The sequence below is a fragment of the Electrona antarctica genome, assembly GCF_951216825.1.
Source record: "Electrona antarctica genome assembly, chromosome: 10".
In the NCBI taxonomy this organism is placed as follows: Eukaryota; Metazoa; Chordata; class Actinopteri; order Myctophiformes; family Myctophidae; genus Electrona; species Electrona antarctica.
The window spans coordinates 34,360,399-34,383,052 of NC_136791.1; the positions used below are offsets into that span (position 1 = coordinate 34,360,399).

A 22,654-nucleotide genomic window follows, 5' to 3' on the forward strand; every position below is an offset into this window, starting at 1 on the left:
ACTACATTACCTCTGGCTTGGTTAAAGCCTCCAATGAACACAACTGGCATCGTTCACAGGAGGGAGGCCGCTGAAGGATCATGTCCGTGTCACTGCACTAATAGCACGATCATCCCCTACTGGTCTGCTTGAACCTACACACAGGTGAAAAGATGCCCGCTGACTCCATTTGTAGCAGAAGAGGTGCATGGTCTAGACTCTAGAGTCTAGACCAGTTTCCCAAACATACCGGTACTTGTGTGACTCAAAATGAATCGCTGTTATGGGTGGGGACTCTGGGGAGGAAAATACTGGGTTTCTCTTTTTTTTTCATTCACCCAAAAACAAGAAACACATTTTCCATTTTAAATTAAAAAATACTGAAACTATCCAATTAACAAGCACAGAAAGTTTACATTTCCTATTTTGGATACTGGATAGGTTTGGGAACCTCTGGTCTATACACTCCCCAGAACACCGGAAGGGTTGGCAGTGACAGGGCTCGCATGGGGAATTGGAAAGGATTAAATGAGAAGAATTGTGATACTACACGATCAATATTCTTTGGCTTGGACAGCAGCCGGCGCCTAATTGCTTGACCTAGTTATAACCCGATGACAAAAATAGTTGGAAACATCCAACTGAAGTCTACGTTTTGAATGGCATTTTGGAACCAGAAGTCATCTTTGATAACAAAACAAATCCAGTCAATATACCCACAGGCCTATTCTCTGAACGAGAAATCACATCCATCCATTCTAATGAGGCAAGGGAAATGAACAAGGTCGGCCTCTTGGCAATTTGTTGGTCAATGGCTGAGCAGAAGCCGTAAAAAATGGTACAGTATAGTATCTGTGTACTATTTAATGTGTATTTGACATCAAACGGCCCGGAGTGTTGGGATACAGTGATGTAATGTGATGTGGAGCCTTTTGTAGGGTTCATGGCAGTTTGCAACACTGGGTCCTCAACACTTTTTCCAAGTTAAAATTAACTAATAAAACAGAATAGGCTGTGCTGTTATTTGTCTAACCTCCTGAGTGGTTTTGTGGAGTCAAGTCTTTACCATCCATGTCTTTATGAACCAACATCGCCGTCAGAATAGATTCCTTTCATGTACATTAATTAACAAGAGCACAATCGTAAGGATGATGTAGAATTTCTGACATGTCACAATGTTGAATCGGTGCTATGTGAACCGAAATGTTCGGAGCCAATCCGGCTACTCCCACGCCATGACAAAAAAAGAGGGGGAAAAAAAGAAGAAGAAAAGACTATTTGACTATCCTGATTGTGTAAATGCTGAGCATTGTGCACTGGCTGGCTGTGAACAAAGAAAACAAAGGGCCACTTTCACAAAGCCATAGAAGAGGATGATTCACATCTTAATTACCTTTAGAGATAATATGAAATGTATTAATAAAGAAAATAAATACATAATTCAATAAAATAAATAACCATTCAACTTTAATGTTTTGAACAAATAATATAGCCCTCTCAAACCAGCTTTGTAGCAAGGAGGTAAACTCCACAATCCTTTTAGGTAAGAATTTGTCTGTGCAACTTTGTGAGTACATGGACGTATGATAGCTGGAAATATTTAGCAGATTTGTAAGATAAAGTGCGTTATGAATAATGGCCCCCCGGTTTTCTCTGGGCACAGTGCAGGTCAGCTTCGAGTGAACAGGAGAAAGGGGTCGCTGTTGGTGTTAAGCGGAATCAGTTGTTCCCCAGCATGCACAATTGGACAGTTCGGGATTCTGCCATGGTGTCGGAGCCTTCCCAAGGCAATCAACCAGATCTACAGTTGGGTGCCACCGATATTGTCCCTTATCATTTCACCCATTTAGGCCTGACCTCAACATTTTTAAAAATCCTTCTAAATCCTCCAGTTTTCTGAAATAAATATTTTCACGATTTTTCAAAAATAGCAGACCTACAAGCTCGTAGCGCGCCACTCGGTGGCGCGCTATGAGCTTGTAGATCTGCTATTTTTCAATAGCTAAATTATAACAATGTTTAAAACACCAAAAGGGGTTCCCGCCCAAAATGGGTTAACTGTCCTTTTGCGCAGATCACGCAAACCTCAGCAAAAAGAAAAGGACAATATCGATTGCCTCCAACTGTAAATCATACAAAAATGACATCACTCACGCACCAAGCTACGCCATCATTATGGACTCTGTTGTTGCCAGAAAACATTTGGTTGTGAATTCAAACATAAACTGAGGACGTCTGGCTCCATAGGGTACAACATAGACATTTATTTCTTGTTTCAAGAAGCCCCTGCAGGGTTCACGTGGACAACTTTCAGCCCCAGACAGCAGCAATTGTTCAGTTATACCAAACAAAGTGACAAAAGAAAAATTGCAGATACTCCTCTTCTTCTGTGGTACCTGCCTATAGCCATGTGTCCTTCCCCTTTCTGGCTTTCTAGTCAGCTATCCAACCATTTTATCCTTCCCTTTGTAGCCACATGATAACTGGCAATAGACCTGTGCAGCTATAGAGTATGTATGCACAGTAAAATCCTCGGAGAGTGTAAAAATAAAACGTTGGGTCCATTTTTACACTCACAGTGAAATCAACATTGAGGATTTTGCTCTGTGTGTGTGCGTGCGTGTGTGTGTGTGTGTGTGTGTGTGCAATGTGTGTGCGTGTGCGTGTGTGCGTGTGTGTGTGTGTGTGTGAGGTGAGTCTCATTTATAAAAAACTACATCAGTTCAAACCCCTGGTCATGTCAGCATCTGGACAGTCCTAAGAAATCAGCTCTCCCAAACTCTGACCATGGAGGAGTTCTGCAGGAGTCTGTGGGCTTGTGTAGATGAGCGGTCCATGTTAATTCTCCCCGTCTGTCTGTCCTTGCTTTATACTGTACATCCGTGAGCGTTCTGTTGAGATCCAGGGAGTTATTGTTATTTGTACGGTCAAATCCAGGTGTCTGTTCAGTTCACGCAGGATGTCGAACTGTCAAAGGCGACAGCAGGGATATCAACTTCAGTCACTCCTCTTGTGGCGACCATTACGATTTCTGGCCGGGTGGAGTTTGGGTGGCAGCCTAAGGCCTGGTATGAAGCTCCTAGTGTACAAGTGGGCCAGAAAAAAAGTCAGTGTGTGTGTGTGTGTGTGTGTGTGTGTGCGTGCGTGCGTGTGTGCGTGCGTGCGTGCGTGCGTGCGTGCGTGCGTGCGTGCGTGCGTGCGTGCGTGCGTGCGTGCGTGCGTGCGTGCGTGCGTGCGTGCGTGCGTGCGTGCGTGCGTGCGTGCGTGCGTGCGTGCGTGCGTGCGTGCGTGCGTGCGTGCGTGCGTGCGTGTGTGTGTGTGGAGGTGGGGGGGGGGGGTCCAGGAGCTGTTATAAAAAAAGGTAGGAGACAAAAAGAAATGTAAAAGGTACATCATTCCTGTGTTCTTCAACATTGTACTTGGTCACTTTTTGAATTCCATATATTTATATCCATATATATTTATATATATTTATATATTCTTTTTACAATTAAAAACACCATGGATCTGACAGACTATTTGGTTTCTTTTTGTCTAAGTAGAAGTGTTTCTCTCATTTTTAAATAAATGTACGTAAATATGTTTTCTCTTTTTCCCATACTGCAAATTGGCGAGGCAGCCACTCCAATGTTTGCACATATCCATAAAGTATGCATACAACACCAGATTCTCCAAAACAAATTATGTTTTTTTTTGTTTTTTTTATCCACCCGTTTGCATCTCATCCCACAGGACGCTGAAGTGTCTGCATTCAAGAATTCAAAACACCAGAAGTTTGTCAAACGACATCGAATGAGCCAGGAGGTCAAGGTCCCTGGGTCTTGTCCTTTCATTGGCCCCGCTGGCTCAAGTCTCTCTGCGATAGGTTGGGGCTGAGCAACTGGGTCTCCGTGAGTCCGTTGGAGCAACCCAGACCTCCGGCTCCTCCTCCTCCACCTCCTCCATGAGGGCTCAAGAAGCAGACAGTTTCTCTGGCTTCCACGCGCGCTGCCACCGAGCCACTGCCACCCTGGTTCACTCCAGCATCTTCCCGCTTCCTGTGGGCCAAGGCCAGAGCCCTGAGCTGCTCCTGGGCCTCCTCCAGCAACGTGGTCACCTCGTCCCGCTTCTGGAGGCAGGAGGAAGACGCGCGTCGCTCACTCCTCCCCGCTCGTACTTCCTTACAGGAAGTGGATCCCAGCGACGCTGCTGCTGCTGCCGGGCTGACGCTGGTTTGCATACAGGAGATGTCATTGTCGTGGTGACAGTGGACCGATGGGATGATGGGGATGGAACAGGAGCGGAACGGGGGAGGAGCGCAGCAGGAAGAGGAGGAGGAGTAGGAGTGGCCGGGTCTCCTCAGGCTGTGGATGGAGGGAGACTGCTTCTGTTCCAGCTCCTCCACAGGGCTGCCCCACCTGGCCAGGGGGCTGCCCCACCTGGCCAGGGGGCTGCCCTCTGCAGACACAGCAGGCCGCATGTGGAGGAAGGCATCCTGTCTGGGGTCACTGCCTGGCCTCTCGCCCTGCATCTGGTACCTGTGTACTCAGAGAGTAGACAGAAGAGAGAGAGAGAGAGAGAGAGAGAGAGAGCGAGAGAGAGAGCGAGAGAGAGAGAGAGAGGGAGAAAAGATGGATTTAAGCTGTGGAACTCACTCAACTTCACCTTGAATGCCGGCCACTTTGCTCTTACTCTGGGGTGGGAAATACCAAAATGGCGGCCGTGGTGTGAAATCTGTGAATATGGTCAACAGTTTTCAGGCGGCTACACAGGACAAATCTCCTTAGGGATGGCACTCTCTGTCTCGCCTGCTCAGAACAGTTTCACACACAAACGTGCATGTGAGTGCACGTTTAGCGTTCTAGTTGTTATAAATTGTAGCCTATATTCATTCTGACTGAGAGAGTGTAGTGTTACAAAATCAAAAGCGTTGTTAAAATGTTTCACCATCTACAAAGGCATGTCAGTTTAGGGCCCGCGGCACTTAAAAGAACCATGCAGAAAATATATTTGATTTCGTTTTGAACACATTGCGCGTGTTTAAAGCAACCAGGCCGCTTCATAGTAAGGCAGTAGTTTAGGGACATCCAATATTGATTTGTTCATCTCTCTCTCTCCATTTCCCTCTGCCTTAAAAAACGACCATGCTGTCTTCCTCCAGAGTGTTATCTATCTCTCCATCTAGCGGTGTTTCAGAGGCTTGTTTCATTATCTTTGTGTAATAATTCATAATCCTCTACAAGGGCTAGCTTGCACACTGAGCATCAATATTCAACTTTCTTCTGCCATAATACGCCATTCACACTTTTAAGTTTCCCTCAAGATTGGCGGAGGACAGTGCTGGGGTAGGGAGGGTGTATTTCAAAAGTGCAAACACAGTCATATTCTTTAGTTGCTGTGGTATTGCCGTGTTTCTTTGGTGAGAACCTCTCCAAAAAGCAGCATTTGAGACTTAGCACAGTACAAAGGGAGGATCCCACGTGGGCTAGATAAGAGAGGATGATGTCAGGGCCCTAATGCCCGAGATAACATTCAACAGACAAATCTCTCTTTTGATGTTGCCAAATACAATGGGAATGCAAGAATCTATACAATAGAGTTCAAACACACGCCCTGGAGCAGAGAGTGAGCAGTGGGAAAGGCATTACACACATGTATTTTGGATTGGCTGTTGCTGTGAATGGCAGGCATTTATCTATCTATTATTTATCTATCACGACTGCTCAAGCATAAATAATTCCGAGTGAAATCAAGACAGTTACCCCACATGTCTTTTTAAAATATATCCCACCACTAACGTCCCTATGTAGTTGTGTGTGAAGACTATTAAGCCTTAGGTCCTTCACAGGGAAACATGGTATAAAAGTAACAACATGCCTATTCATTTACACATGCTATCTATCTGCAATCTTGTCTGCCATATAAGCCACTGTGCTGGTCTATGAAAGTGATGGCCATGCACGCACGCACGCACACACGCACGCACGCACACAACGTGTACTGCATATATTAAACCTCAGCAGTCTGATTTTGAGAGAGAGAGAGAGAGGAATAGGGAAAGGGGGAGGAGGTGACATGCTTATCTAAAAGATGCTGGTAGGAGAGAAATATACAAAAGCGTTCCACCTCTCTGTCGGTCGTTTTGCAGACAGGTTTATCTTAAAATAGCAGCAACAACACAGGACATTCTGTCTCCCCGGCAGACATTCTGGGGAGATAAGGCCAGGGTTCTTCTAACAGGTGCACTGTGAGAGGGAGCTACTGTAAGCTTGCAGTTTTCTTTTTTGTAACTGTCATATGCTAGTATATGCACCCTGGTCTGACTCTCCACCTCTGTTTTTTCTCTTCTCTATTCTTGCCGGCTAAATTGAAATGTATTCACAGTTGCTTCCTCTCCGTCTCTCTCTGTCCATCTGACTGGCAGTGACCCACGCCTCTCTGTTCTGACTTCTGTCCGACTCTCGGTTTCCCTTCACAGCTTAACGTCTCCATGGCAACCCGAGACCCCCTTTACAGTATCAGTGCACGACAGCGCTCTCTTTAGTCAGCTCTGAGTCTGGCTGTCTGTCAGTCTTTCAGCCTCCACCATGCAGTCTGGCTGTCTGTCAGTCTTTCAGCTTCCACCATGCATTCTGTCTGTCTGTCAGTCTTTCAGCCTCCACCATGCATTCTGTCTGTCTGTCAGTCTTTCAGCCTCCACCATGCATTCTGGCTGTCTGTCAGTCTTTCAGCCTCCACCATGCAGGCTGGCTGTCTGTCAGTCTTTCAGCCTCCACCATGCATTCTGGCTGTCTGTCAGTCTTTCAGCCTCCACCATGCAGTCTGGCTGTCTGTCAGTCTTTCAGCCTCCACCATGCATTTTGCACGTCACCTCTTGTCACACGAGTGCAGGTGTACTATACATTGAGTGATGGAAGTCCAGTTCTCTGTCTATCCCTCTATCTTTCTGTTCTCATTCATTTTAATCATGCATTTTAACCCTGGTTAAAATGCACAGGCAGTCATGCGGACATGACTGCCTGTCCGTTCCCATCATAGTGTGGTATGTCTTTCTAAAATGCAGTGGTGGAAAGTTAATATACTCAAATACTGTACATTTGGGGTATTTTCTTTTACTCTACTGGAGTATTTCCTATTTTCAATCATTTTGCTTCAACCCTATTACATCTCAGATGCATATATTATATATTACTGCATATAGTACTTTTACTCCACTAAAATTATTTTAAAACTTGAGTTACTAGTTACTTTGTAGATGTTGATTATAATTACAAAACATATATTAACCACTTCAGCCCTGTATATACTTTGGCTATTTGAAAATAGCCGATCCGTCGCTTTGCGACGTGTTGAGAGCTTGTGATACGCAATTTTCAAAGGATTTTAATACACTTGAAAACTTGTGAAATGGGAACTTCTGCATAACGATGAGTATTTTTTTTACTTTTCGTACTTTAAGAATATTTTGAATACCAAACTTGTACTTGTAACAGACTATTTGTACAATAGGCCAGGGTATGGATACTTTAAAGTCCAAAATACGAGAACTTCTTCCATCACTGCTAAAATGTGGTTTGTACTGTATGTAGGTCATGTGGAGCTTATCTTCACATGGGGCCACTGGGCCTCTTATGTCTGGTGTGCTGCTAGCTTGTACAGGTAAATACAGCAATGGCGCTCCAAAAAACTGGGTCAAGCCACATATCCTCAGTAAATTAAATACACTTTCTGTTGATCAGTGGCGTCTCCCTCTCTTGGTAGCTAATAGCTATACAGACAGAAAACTGTCTAACGTGTACAGTACAGACTCCATTATTGTGGCTTCTCCCATGAAAGAAAGAAAACTTCACTATTGTTGACCTGGAGCCAGAATTCCAAATAGACATTCTGAAAGGATCATTTATACTCAGTCGTGCGATGGTGCCGGTTTAGTAGTCAGTCATGTCATGAGCCAGGCGCTAATCAGCACACACGCCATGCATCAGACCCTGATGAAAACTGATTTCCGAGGGGCACCTTATAGTAACTCAACTCATGGTGAGTTCCTGTGATGGAATACAGCTCTGCTGCATTGACGATGTCTCTCTGCTCTATGCCCTCTCTTACCAAGCTCTCTCCACAGTTCTATACAAATAAAATAAAATCTTCAATAAGCTTTGGGAGGCTGGTTTTATTACAGGTGCTGGTGTCAGTAAGCAGAATTGTGAACAAATGATCAGCAAACTGGCTAGACAATCTCCTTAGTGCTTAGTAAGATGACAAGAGCTTCAAGCTAATCAGTGGTTAATCACATTGCTGGACTTATCCCCCCCCCCCCTCCACCCCCGTTTTCTCCCCAATTTAGTCGTTACTATGCCAATTGTTTCGTCCTACTCCTCGCTGACAGGTGCCACCCCGGCCCATAGGAGTACATGCAATGACCATTATCAGCCTCCCTGCCCGGCTTCCCTCCCCAAACACGGGCCAATTGTCTTCATGTAGATCAACAAAGCCCATACTTAAAAAGTATATTTTTCCAAATGAAAGACTTTGATATTTCCAATGTTGAATTGAAATCCGGGGCTTTGACAGCAGCATACAGTCACCTGCATTTCTTGGATGTATGGGCACTTACTCAAAATCCTCAGTGTGAGTCCTGAGTTTAAATCGGAGTGTATAAATATAACCAAAGCCAAAGGGACCCTTACACTTGTCAGAATGAACAATCAGCATATTACTGTGCACAGGGATGAAGATGATGGAAGTAGCATAGACTGTATAAAATAGGGAAAATAGGTGAGGAGGGAGTTTTAACAGTTTTTATGATGGGACTCTGAGGCTAGCCGTCTGAATCGCTCAAGCAATGTGCAAGTGAAAATAAGAAGATAATAGTGACTCAGGGAACTAGAACCAGGCAATAAATCCCTACTGAATTACCTTTTTAAAATTAGTGACAAAGTTATAGCAGAACATGTCTGTCAGTCTTCAATAGTGTTTGAAGAATGGGTTTCATTCTGTTATAGATTAGGTTAAAACATTTGTTACAATGTTTTAAAGATATAATGTCCTCACCCCTGTGCTTCAATGTCCTTTTCACATGACTCGACTTCCTGGAGATGTTGGTAGGCGGGACCAGAACATTTTGACGTTCCAATCGGATTCAGCCTTCCTCTGGTAATGGGAGGGGTTCTGCGAGGAGCTGAATAATGAGCTGGCCGAGTTCTCTGGTCTGGGCTGTTGGACAAGGAGCTACTTCTGAGAAAAAACGAAACAGAAAAGCAATGGCAATCATAAGACATTGTTTGGCCTGACTCACACGTGCACAACAGATTGATGTATAGCTGATGCATGAGACTTGTTTACTGATGCAAGCTCGCAATGCATTTCCAATGGGAGTCACATGGTTTGACACAACATTTTTGTTGTATGAGGGGGAGAGGGGCAGTCGAAACACAGCCGAAAGCCGTACAACACTTAATGTTGTGTCAAACCATGTGACTTCCATTGGAAATGCATTGGGGCAAGATGTAAACAAACCCTTTGTTTACATCTAGCATGCATCAATGTTGTATGCTAGATCGAAAGGTGTGAGTGAGGCCTTTGTGTGGGACTGGCAGACATTGTTTGTGTGGGACTGGCTCAAGATTGTAGTAATTGTTTTGTGATGGTTGTAATGACAACAATCTTAAAAATAAAAGAATACAAGGAAAGGCCCATTATAGTAACACAAAAGTAGTTGATTGGAGCACATTATTTCCCCATCCGTAGAATCATGATTTTGAACCCATTTTATTTTGACACCATTCAACCACTATCTATTACACAGTCTCTCTAAGGGACATACAGTAGGATGCCCTTATCATGGCCAGCTACTGTACGTTTAGGCCCTTTGATGCCAATGAACCAGGAATCCATGCATCTGGTCAAATGTAATATGATCGTCTACATTCTTCAATACATTCATACTTTAACTTATGTCTTTATAATGTATTATTATTGTTATAAATCATTATTAAGTATTATTAGTTCTTATAACAATAATTATGCAATATAATAAGCATGCAGATGTCACCATTTGTGCTATAGAGTTAATCAAGAGCTTCATTTTTCTGAAAACAGCAGTCCCTTAGCTATGATGTCTGTAAGCCACAATGTCTGTTTGGAACACAATGCACTTTGGTTAGCTAACAACAACATCCGAATGCCTGCTTAAGATGCAATTACAAATAAATAAACCCTGATCACCCACTGAGCATGTCACTTCTTGTGACAAGGGCAAATGTCTGCCAGCTAAAACCAGTAAGTAGTTAAGTAGACCCCCTTGAGTAAGGCCCTGAATTATAGTAGCTAACAGTAGTAGTAGTAGTAGTAGTAGTAGTAGTTCGTAAGGTCTCTCACTCATAGACGCAAAGCCGTTTTGAAGTTACACAAAGGCTTTGCCGTGACATTTTGGCTGCATGCTTGCTTGCAAAGAATATAATTTAGAGAGCATGGATAGCATGAATAGCACCTTCAGAATGTTTAATTGAATTCCACCCAAGAAGACGAAGCACTTTGACGAGGTGTGTACACCTTGCAGAGAGACCTGCCTGTGAGAGGGATGGACAATGGCTGTGTGCGCGCTGCCTATCTTAGATTTAGATATAGCCTATACTAATCTATTCTACACTACACCATTATAATAACAATAATGCAGATCATCTGTTTTTTTCTTGTCTTTCCAGATTGGTAATCACCATAATTTATATCTGTTCTCCCAAAATAGCTCATCTACAAGTAAAGCTCATGCATGGGCTGCAGATCGGCTATTTTCGGAGAAAATAGACATTATGTGCAAATATAAAATAGCTGTGATACTTATGTAAGTGGTTATGGTGAAATAAACCATTAACACTTCATGAACAAATGGTTAGTTTGGAGGGGGCGAGGGGACTATGACATCACCGGCTCAGAAAAGAGACAGCATTCGAACACAAAATTAGCCGGTTAAGTCCCCAAAAACGCCGTCTCCGTGTGGCGGAAAGGGCAGTACTTGCCCGGGTAACGCAGAATACGTCCTCATGTGGACACCACCTAAATCCCACGCTTTTCACATTGGCCTGTTATAGCGCCAATGTAGACTTTTGCAAAACACATTTTTGGAAAAGAAATGCCTCAAAACATGACTTTGAATGTCGAATTGCCATCAAAGGCGTAAGAAGAAATGGCGCCCTTTTCATATTGGCCTATTATAGAGACCTGTGCTCCGAGGAGCACTTTTTCTAGTTTCATCTCTGTCTCATCTCTTCCATGTAAGAGATAGGTTTATAGCTCCAATTATAATTACTATCATTCTTCCGTGAATCATAACATGGCTAATTCAATTTCTCTCTTCAATGCGTCCCAGCTGATTATGAGAAGGGACACTGAGGTTGCATATTGCTATAATAATCACCAGCACTCTGTATCTCTTGTCTCTACAGAATGTTGTATGACAGGCTTGACAGCCAACCATTTTGAACATTGGCTGTGTACACCGACAATTACACTTGCCTGTGAGAACTTGTGGTTGTTTATGCACGTTTATGTCTGCGTTAGTACAGTACAGTTACACCTTTGGAAAGATAACCCTTGCAAGAAAAGAGATGAGAAACATCCTCCCTTGTAAGACTTTTGATGCTGCTCACGACTACAAGGGTGGGGTTAAGGGTGAATTATGAATGTGTCCGTTGAAAGGTCCTCACATATACAGCATAAGACATTGCTTATTGTGTGTGTGTGTGTGTGTGTGTGTGTGTGTGTGTGTGTGTGTGTGTGTGTGTGTGTGTGTGTGTGTGTGTGTGTGTGTGTGTGTGTGTGTGCGTGTGTGTGTGTGTGTGTGTGCACCTGCAGTAGGCTACTTGTGTACATTTGAAAGTGTAGGTGTGCGTCTGCGTGTCTGCATTTCTGCCTTACCTGTAATGTTTTGCTGGGCCTTTGGAGGTGTTGATCGTGGTATTGTTAACATTGCAGTGAGCGAAGCTGGATTCACAGAGAGCGCCCTCACGAGACTGGGAGGGCCGCTTACAGTACTATAAGAATGAAAAACAAACAAACAAAAACATTAAGTAAACAAACAAACAACACTACTACAGCAATCACTGCACTAGATGACATTGGTTCTCACTGTATTGTACTTGTACTGTGTGTGTGTGTGTGTGTGTGTGTGTGTGTGTGTGTGTGTGTGTGTGTGTGTGTGTGTGTGTGTGTGTGTGTGTGTGTGTGTGTGTGTTAGGCTGCGCAACAGTGACACTTGGTGGTGAAAAAAACGCTATTTCCGTGCTCAGACGGTCCCAGCCGGGGACCCAGCCAGCCAGGGACAGTGCATGGTTTCACCACAAAAAAAAACATGTAAGATAGACGTTACACTTTAGAGAGATAACATATTAATAGATTAATTGCGAAATTGTGGAGTACAGTGTTTTTGTTCTTGTTTTGTTCCTTTTTAAATCACTAGGCACCGAGACCAGGAGCCTACACGGGGACCATGCAAGTCGGAACGATGCAATTCGAGAACAATGCTAAGTTGGGAATGCATGCCCCGCCTGGTTATGCAACACCCGTTTGTGACCCCTCTTTCTTGACTACTGCTCAAAAGTCACCCAGTGCTTGATCACACATTTATTGTCTGGAACTGATGGAGACAGCACATGTAGTCAAACTATGCATAGACATACAACTCCAGCTCCTATAATCTGCTTAGCACGACTACTACGGAAACAAAAGGAAATTACCATAATGCATATTTGCCCAAATGGAAGTTTAGTTCAACCAGAAGAGGCTGCTGTTGTTCCACAAAGTATTACTAAGAAAACAACATGGAATAAAATAAGATCTAAACTGTACATTGTTGTCAATTAACTGTACTTTGACAAACTTAATATCCAAAGTTTAATCACTCATGTTACACATTTCTAGCAGTATTTCAGGATTCATTTAGTTTTTTGTTATATTTTGTTCTTTGACCATATCCTCTTTTTCTTTTCTTTTTTTTTACCATGTCCTCATTCAGAGCTCTGACAGCCGCAGTGAAAGAAATCTTTCTGAGCCTTGAGCCCCAGGCTATGAGGCACCTCCACATTTTTCCGTTTCGCATCACCACAAACCATTACTTAGTCCATTACTAGGATGATGTTTGTCCTTCATAAGCACCTCCTCAAGCACCTGCTGTTGCATATGCCCTGCAGGGACAGTAGAGAACTCACTATGGTGCACTCAGCCGACCTTCCAACCTTCCACAGACCTCATATAGGTCCTGGGAAAAGCTCTTTCCATGATCCATACCATATAGAGATGGCATGACAGGATGCTCTGGGTTGTAGCAGAGTAGAAAGATGTCAGGACCTCCTGCAACACATTGAACTTCCTCAGCTGCCTGAGGTGGGACAGGTCACAGGTGTTGCCCACTTGCCTTGCTTTCTTTGCCAGTTGCCTTATCATGCACTGTATCATAGGCTATACTGTATGTTTTTTATTCCATGAAGCGTAAGAGTTTGTTTTTTGCTGATTATCAGAGTATTTGGAGACTACCACTGTTGTGAAGAAAATACAGTATAACACATTTGCACACTCCAGCCCTACAGTGTGGCCATTAATAACTTGAACCTGATTAGAAGCCAAATAGAGTTAAATGGGTCTCTATTGCAATCTACTCCGCCTACCTCCACACCATCATGCTGGAGTGTGGAGGAATGCTGCCGGCGGCTTCATACAGTACAGGCCAATGAGCGATCTGCCCTCTTCTTAATTGGCTACTTCATCCATGCGCAATAAATTCATTAATTGTTGACTGCTGACGCAACCCTACTGAGCCCTCACCTAATCTGATAAGATTATTACAGAGGCATAAATTAAATTTAAATGGCTTCACTGGGGTGCACTGTGGAAGCAGCCTGCGGTGGAACATGAATGCATACCATTGTGAATTGGCTCACAGCCTTTGCCACATAGTATTCCTGCTCTCCGTTTCTCTCTACTGGATCAAGCTAGGTAGAAATACCATGAAATTAATTAAAACGATAAGCTTTTCCAGACGTGAATTTTATCACAGAGAGATAAAAAATATCAACGGTTAAGCTAATGCACCTTTGCTAGTCAATGTACTATGCATATCTCACCAAATAATTCACTGATTAGTTGAATCGAATGGTCACTTCCTTTATGCTAGAAGCACACATCAAGATGTTCTGGCTAAAATGGTGATATTTTTTAGGGAACAGTGTAAATCCATGTCTTGTGAAACAATGTTATACCAACAGCCAACACTATCTGGCCAGTCATTAAGCTAATCTCTGTGGGTGACTGAGTGAGTGAGACACAATCACAGTGTCAGCACAATACAGTACAATATCTGCAAACTAAAAATGCCGTAAAAGTTTGTATGAGTTGCCTAAAAGTTTAGCCTGTACGCTCATCCAATGCAGCTCCTCTTATGTTCACATAAAATCATTCATCTTTCTATCCCTTAATGCGAGTTAATTCTTATTATTTGGGCACTTAGGGAAAATACTGACATTGATACCAAAGTAACAAAATTGAATGTTGTTGACAAAATGCTGTAAAATAAAAACTACTGCAGTTTACTCCAGTTATTCACTGTGCACCTGAGCAATGATAAATAATTTGGTGCATTCTTTTCAGAAAGAAATAAAGAAATCAAAGAGCTAGCTGTGCTCTTATAGAAAAAAGGTTTTAAGCTGACATTGACTGAATGTAACAAACTATTAATAATTAGACGACACATCTAGAGTTTGCTGATCCGAGTCATAGTCCCGTTGTACCCGGCATGCTCACATATGAGCCTATTGGTTGGATTGACGGTTGTTGTGGACAACTGTATATCCATGTATGCCCGTACATATTGGTCGGATCGCATTACTACCCACCTCTGCTCACAATTCCTGCTCAGTGCCCTCTAGTCTGGACTACACCAGTCTACAGTAGCTGGGAGATGTAAGTGGGTGTCAGACCCATGATGTTCTTACATCTCCCATAAGCAGCAGCCAGTATTCACATTTGGCCTCATTTGCACTAATAAAATCTGCAATTTGTATTCATAAAAATGAAACTTTTAATTTGACTGAAGACTCAATCATGATGCTAATAAATAAGTGCCGATCTCTAATAAAGCCAAAGTACATTCCAAGTGTTTATGTCATGCCACACTCTGCTTGGAATCGGCCTGTATATTGCCAATCATGCCCAATTAAAAATGACTCCAACCATATCTGAGGGGACAGATGGATGAGAGTCTGCATTGGCCCAGACTACCATGCTCTCACAGAATCACAGACTATGCAAGGCCCAAAGGGTGAAAGCAGTTGACGTGTTAAGCTTCACTGATTTTTCTGGCTGAAATTCAATCAGTATTGTAATCAGTTTGAGCAGTGCCCTACAATTTGGCATCTTTGGAAACAACACAGCAAGTAGCAGCAGCATCATGCAAATTCAGCACACGCGCGCACACACACTTTGTTTTTCATGTGTCTCAAGTTGCTGTGGTTGACTCCCCCACAGGAGGACATGAAACAGCAGTCTCATTAGCATGCCAGTTAATAGACTGTAATAGCTGTCAGACAGAGATATCGGACGGACGGACGGACGGACGGACGGACGGACGGACGGACGGACGGACGGACGGACGGACGGACGGACGGACGGACGGACGGACAGACAGACAGACAGACAGACAGACAGACAGACAGACAGACAGACAGACAGACAGACAGACAGACAGACAGACAGACAGACAGACAGACAGACAGACAGACAGACAGACAGACAGACAGACAGACAATATTTTCAAAATAGACTGCAACAGTGGTGACAAACACGAATGTCACTGTTACTGATAAAGTTACACCATTGGTTAGCCGGTTCACTGGTTGGCCTAACAACAAACGTCAAAAGTCAATCACGAGCAATTGTTTCTCCAGGCAATGGGATGTAGTCTATCCTGATAAGCAACCTTTTCTTCTCAGACAGGGCTCTCAGCTCTATGTCTGATAAAAATAGACTCAATCCAAAGTAAAAGATAATTAAGAAATGTATGAGCATAGCGCTTTAAAGATCAAAATTCTAACTTTTTTAAATAATTAGAATGCTCAATTATATGCCCCATGCTTTTTCATAATCAAAAGCAATCCCAAAACAATTATTGTCATCAGTTTGGAAAGTTGTAATTGTGGGAGACAGGCCCTAACATGGAACTGGGAACAGAGCTGCCTCAGTTGTGCCTGCCACAGTTGAAATCACAAATGATACCCTCATGATCACATGGCCAGGAGATTTTAAATAGTGCTATTAGTAGCTCAGCACTCAGCACAACTGGTACAAATGAAAAAATGGAGACGGTGTCTAATACCAGCATGTCTTCCCTGTGGATCTCTGATGTCATGTTGGTGATGTCATATTTATGACTCCTTATTACAAACTTTATCGGTGGAACGATGGGAAAGTGGGTCTGAAATTATTAAATCTTCGGCTATATAAAAATGGGAGGACCGGCAGGCGCCCGCTGGCCTAGTGGTCCAAGTGCATGCCACATAGGCTCTGGGCTGACAGCGCATCTTTCCTGTCAATCTTCACTTAGGTGACATTCACACCAGAAAGCTTTGCTGCGATTAAAACGAATCCTGCTGCGCATTGTCAGAAAGTGCACTTCGTTTGGCAGGTGTGAAGGCTCATTTGAATCCTAATGCGTATCAAAGAACCGCATTCTACTCCGAGCAAAAACGGGGGTTTCGCTTCGCTTCCAATCGCACTTGATTACGATTCGGTGCAGGTGTGAATGCAATCCGCAGTAAATAAAGGAAATGAAGCAAACAATGTGGTGGGTGAGGAGCTGAACACAGTTGGAGACGGAGAAGGCATATTTTACGCAGCGCAAAGATGTCCCGTTACCGTGGATAGACGTGGTCGAATGAGGAGACTGAAGCCCTGATCGAAATTAGGACGAGTACATTAATCAATATTGCTTAAGGAAACACATAAAAAAATATTCTGTCTGTCTGTCTGTCTGTCTGTCTGTCTGTCTGTCTGTCTGTCTGTCTGTCTGTCTGTGCGTGCCGTAAACATGGAGTGCTGGGACTGGGGAGTAGGGACTTTCATCTCGATAAACTTGTAAACATTTTGCGCTGCTGTCTGTTATATCAGTGCGCTCAGCGCTGTGCCTCCATGCCCAAAAGAACAGTGCGTGGCTGCGTGCGTATAGTGAGAGAGAGAGAGAGAGAAAGGGGGGGGGGGGGGGCACGACACGTGCACGTTATGAGTATAATTTTATCACCATAGATTTCACTGTGTAGGCTAGTTTATGAATGGAACACATTGATAAAGGTCCCCCTGCTGCGTTTCCAATTGCTGCGGATGACAGTGTGAAGGCAAACCGCAGCAAATGAAATATGCAAGAAGTCCCAATTCTCCGCCCATTCGCATCGAGTCTACCAAAGTATTAGGTGGGAATGTGACCTAATTATAGTAGTTATAAGTAACTGAATACGTAAACATATGCAAATCTAACAATAACCACATTATAAAAACACTTAACAACACTCCTCTGAAACGGGTTGATGACTACAAGTATTTGGGTTCATATATATCTTCTTCCCAAAATGACTTTCAAACTAGGAAGGGTATGGCCTGGTCAGCCAAGCCGATTCTACTCTATGGCTCCGAGACATGGATACTTTCAAAGAAACAAGAGAATCGGTTGGATGGCACTTTCACCCGCCTTCTAATGAGAGCGCAAAATCTGTTTTGGAAGAGCCACCCATCGACTAATCTAATATACGGCAACCTTCCCCGTGTTTCTTCACTGGTCCGATCCAGAAGAGCGCAGTTTGCCGGCCACTGCTACAGAGCTGACAATGAGGTTATATCTTCCCTTCTTCTCTGGAGTCCTGCCTCAGGGCGGACCAGAGGTAGAAAGCTGTCGTTCCCTGATGTCATCGCTAGTGACACATGCTTCAGTAGGCAGGAACTGGGGGTGGCAATGAAGGACCGGTGCTTCAGTAGGCAGGAACTGGGGGTGGCAATGAAGGACCGGGAAGTCTGGCGTAGCATTGTGGAATCCATGATCTCGACCGCGGTCGAAAAATTATGATGATGATATCAATATTTTAATGAGTATTATTATTTTTTTGTATTCAAACAAGACAACAAGCAATGGATTAAACGTTCCCCAAAAAAAGTGTCGCTGTGACACCTCTAGGGGCCTCTAGCGGCCGTTAGTCATTTGCCGGCAGAAAACGTTGGACCAATGATAAAGCTTCTATTACTTAAGCTACTTTATATCTATCAATAAAGGCAGAAAAGACAAAAACAAATCTAAAAATCACACCTGTGTGAAGTGAGGGGCGCTCTTATCATCGTACATCATCATACATCATCTCATTCCGGCCAATCAGAATTTGCGTCCTCACCATCATCTTCAATGTTTGTGTTACGCAATGTTTGTGTTACGCAATGTTTGTGTTTACACAAACACTCAAAATTGTCCATTCATTGTCAATGGCATTTAATGTTTGTGTTAGGACAAGGTTTTCACACACACACACACACACACACACACACACACACACACACACACACACACACACACACACACACACACACACACACACACACACACACACACACACACACACACACACACACACACACACACACACACACACACACACACACACACACACACACACACCAAAAGCTATCGCCCCTCAAAAATCACTCCTGTCACCCGTGTGAAGTGAGGGGCGCTCTTATCATACAGTACAACATCTCATTGTGTACTCACATTGTGTACTCACTTTTTCTTCAATGTTTGTGCTGGCCATTCATTGTCAATGGCATTCAATGTTTACACAAACCCTCAAAGCTGTACAACCCTCAAAAAATCACACCCGTGTGAACTGAGTGGTGCAGTGACAGTCACACACTAACCATAGCAACCGTGCTCATCTGTACGTGGCCCCACGTACAGGTACACACATACACAGATACAGACAAAGCTGGTTGTTGGAGTGGTTTGCACCACTCAAAAAGGGAGGATCGTTCGGCCACGTCATCACGCTCATGTCACTATGACTACACCCAAATATGGAGTGTGTTGTCTAACCTCAATGTGTCGTCATGGCATTAGGCACAAACAAACCAATCAGCTCCATACAGTATATGGGCACAAAAGAGGATATAAACCATATATAGCCATTATGCTGATGACATCACCTATCTGCAGATAATGGTATAAGAAGGACAAGGGCTGACAGATACAGAGATCTTCATATATGGGCCTATTGGTGGGATCAGTGGTGTGGCCGCTGACACCATTGTGGCAGCACACCTCGCTCTACGCTGCTCTGAGAGGACTAGTGTTGAGTGGACGCATGCTGCAGCTTGGATGCAGCACTCTCATGGATGAGAGTGGATCAAAGGTTGGCTTGTAGCCTTGTGACATTTCTGTTTAATATATATCATTCTGGTAAGTGGTAAACCTACACAGTTGTTTCTACAGATACAACCCACCAATACTAGACATAGCTATGCCACCAGACACTCCACCTGTAATACCTATAGAATGAATGCACTTAAGAGAACGGTAATGTATAGAGCAGGAACACATTGGAATGAGTTCCCGCCACATATAATAAACATAGAGAATAAATCAAGCTTTAAAAAGAAATTGAAGGCAGCAGTGATTAGGAAAGAAATCATGTTTAGTTAGCTTGCTGAGTGTTTGATTTCAATTATTAGTAATAGGATATACAATGTTAGTTTGTAGTTTATAATTTGTTTGTAATTTACTGATTGTAATATAATATAATTTCTAGAAGATATGAAGACTGAATCTTCAATTATTTTTGTTTTGTTTTGTTTTTAACTACGTATGTAATGGCAGAATTCGATTGTATTAATTTGATTGTATGAGTGTTTGGACCCCGGGAAGAGTAGTCTTCACTGTAGTGAGGACTAATGGGGATCTGTAATAAACAATAAACCATCCAGTAGGACCACAATGGAAACCAGTCCCCAGGACTTTTTGTGTTATCCTTTTAGCCTTAATGTCTGAGTCTGACTGTAACGATGTGCTGTTTACCTTTCGGACTAATCAAGTATTCAATCAATCAAAATGTGGCCTACCACCACAGAGGTTGTGGGTTCAAATCCACGTGGTGCATCCATCCGGCTTTGTCGAGAGACTATACGAACACAATTGGCCGTGTTTGACCGTGCAGAATAATTCTGAAGCTGATGGATCCAGTCTCATATCCCGATATTGATATATGTATATAGCACCCAGCTGTGCCTACTGTACGACGTTGTTATGATATATTTGAGCAGGGGAATGGTTCAGCTGCCACCCCATCTGTCACTTGTCAAACTCAATCAAGTTCCTGTTTAGCCTCCTACCCGCATCCATGTTCAGATGGTTAATACTGCCCTCATTTCAACAGTTCCAACCAGCACACCCACAGTCCCACACAGACCCACACCCACCCACACTAATCAGTGACAAGGCTTCTAGTGCAGTCAGTGACAGTGGATGGCACAGAAAGCTGTTAATAATATTCGAGTGACCCACCGAAGAGTGGGTTAGCACATGGTTTAATACAATCAGATCTTTTCTGCTTGGATGAATGGGCTGTCAAGGCCAGAAAGTAGGTTTTTTTCCCACTCAGTATGGCGTTCCCGCATAACTTCCGGGTATGATGATGATGTCACGTGCATACCCTCTATACCTAAATGAGTGAGTGAAAATAAAAGCCCTATTCAGGAACGATGGAAGGTGGGCTGATGTCGGGAGGGGACCTGGCTCGAGCATTTTTTTTCCCTCACACGTAATGGTGTAAAAATGAGTTATTTAGCACGTATCACAAGGAAAGTGTTCTATTTCACCCACAGTGTGTGTTGGAGTTTACAATAAATTGTATTGGAAATTAAAGAGCATGTGTATAATGCAAATCACAGAGGCTAGACGATCAATGACACACGACACGCACATATTTTAACACCCCATTTCTGCATGGCGGCAGAAGCAGCAGCAACAATAAACAATAATGTATGTATGTCTATATTTGGGAGAATTTATCTGACTGGACAATAGTTTATCAAATGAGTTTGCAACGCCTCTCCAGCTCAAATGTGAACAGAGGTGCAACCATTAACATGTTCCATTCTTTGTCACGCAGTGCCTGCACCTGGCACCCAGATTACTCAAAACAAACCTATATTATTTATATATATTATATTATTTAAGATAAATACATTATTGTTGTAATAGATAATAATAATTTGTGTGTATATACTTATTTGTGTATATTCTTAAAGATGGAGTACTGCGATTGTTTTCCCCCCTAAAACATGATCATCATGTATTATGATTATACTAGGAGGAAGATTCCTTTCAAATAAGTATACAGAGAGTGTTAAAATTATGCTTTTATGTGGCCACACCAACCAGTTCATTAAGTATACCTGGTTTTCAGCTTAGCACCACCCACCTGAACTTAAGCCTCGTTGGCACCCCCAGCAAATTATTGGAAAAAGCTGGACACATTATTAAGGAAATATATTTGGAATAATAAGCGACCTAGTATTAAATGGTCAGTGCTTCAATATGGGAAGCACTGACAATATGGGAAGCATCAAACATCGTCCTGGACGAAAACTATTACTTGCGCGCTCTGCTTGCGCAAGTAACAAGTAATAACCCCGTTCGTCAGTATACACTCATTCAATATTTCAATAATAACCTAATTAAACCGTTGCTCAGCTATGACGTCATCCTCGCTGCATCCACGCCCACGATCATCAGAACAGACCAGGTACCCGTGGCGCATTACAAAGATATAAACCTAACATAATCATCCACATTATTTAAAAGTTAATTATGAACCCTACTACCTGGTAAAAAATAAATACAAATTCAGACGGTATTTTCTCTCGTCCCATTGTCCCTGTACATTACTTCAAAAACATAATAATAGTGTAAGTTATAGGTGCCTTGGACTTTCTTTAAATGAAAAGTAAAATAAAATAGGAACCACAAATTAAGTCCCTGACACAATCGAATGTCCGAGTCTATTCATACGTATCCTGGTCACAGGGATAGATACAGCTCACCCTTCGCCATTACGCATCGCCAGTTTTCCTCGTCCCACGTCGTCTAGTCCTGCGCCGTCCTCCACCGCCTCGTCCTGTACGTTTTCGACCCGTACCGAAGCCCCCAGAATGAAGATCGCCTGATTCGCCTCATCCACCAAGTTGAACGTCATCTTCTTGCCCTTGTAGTTTACCTTCAGAATCGCCGGGTAGACGAGATATGACTCGATTCCTTTCTGCCATAATTTGGAGCGGATTTCTTTAAATGAACGGCGATCCTTTGTCGTACCGGGGCTGTAATCTGCAAAAAATAACAATTTGCCCCCCCCCCCAGTCTGAAGATCATCGTTCGCGGCCCTGTCTTCTTGTTGGAGAAAATCCTGTGCGCCTTATCCACGGTGACCACCGCGTTACGCAGGCTCTTCAGGGTTGGAATCCATTTGGGTAGCATTCTCTGAAGATAGCCTCTCGAATCATCTCCTTCTGCCCCAATTGGGAGTCCAACCAATCTCACATTATTAAGCCTGGATCCATCTTTTAATTCGTATAGTTTCTTCTGCGTATCTTCTTAGCGTGGTCGCCTAGTTGCCCTTTCAATGAC

General features: G+C 43.2%; 1 protein-coding gene across 2 annotated transcripts in view; it reads right to left on the bottom strand.

Annotated features, from left to right (window-relative positions):
* Positions 1 to 2,233: 2,233 nt before the first annotated feature.
* Positions 2,234 to 22,654, bottom strand: part of nrg3a (neuregulin 3a) — a 505,465-nt gene continuing 485,044 nt past the window's right edge. For both annotated transcript variants that reach the window (XM_079511785.1, XM_079511784.1), the window contains exons 8-10: positions 11,872 to 11,987; positions 9,010 to 9,192; positions 2,234 to 4,496 (exon numbers count right to left, since the gene is read on the bottom strand). In XM_079511785.1, coding sequence (XP_079367911.1) covers positions 3,809 to 4,496; positions 9,010 to 9,192; positions 11,872 to 11,987 — 987 coding nt within the window. In that variant the 3' untranslated portion in view covers positions 2,234 to 3,808. The remainder of the gene's footprint in view (positions 4,497 to 9,009; positions 9,193 to 11,871; positions 11,988 to 22,654) is intronic.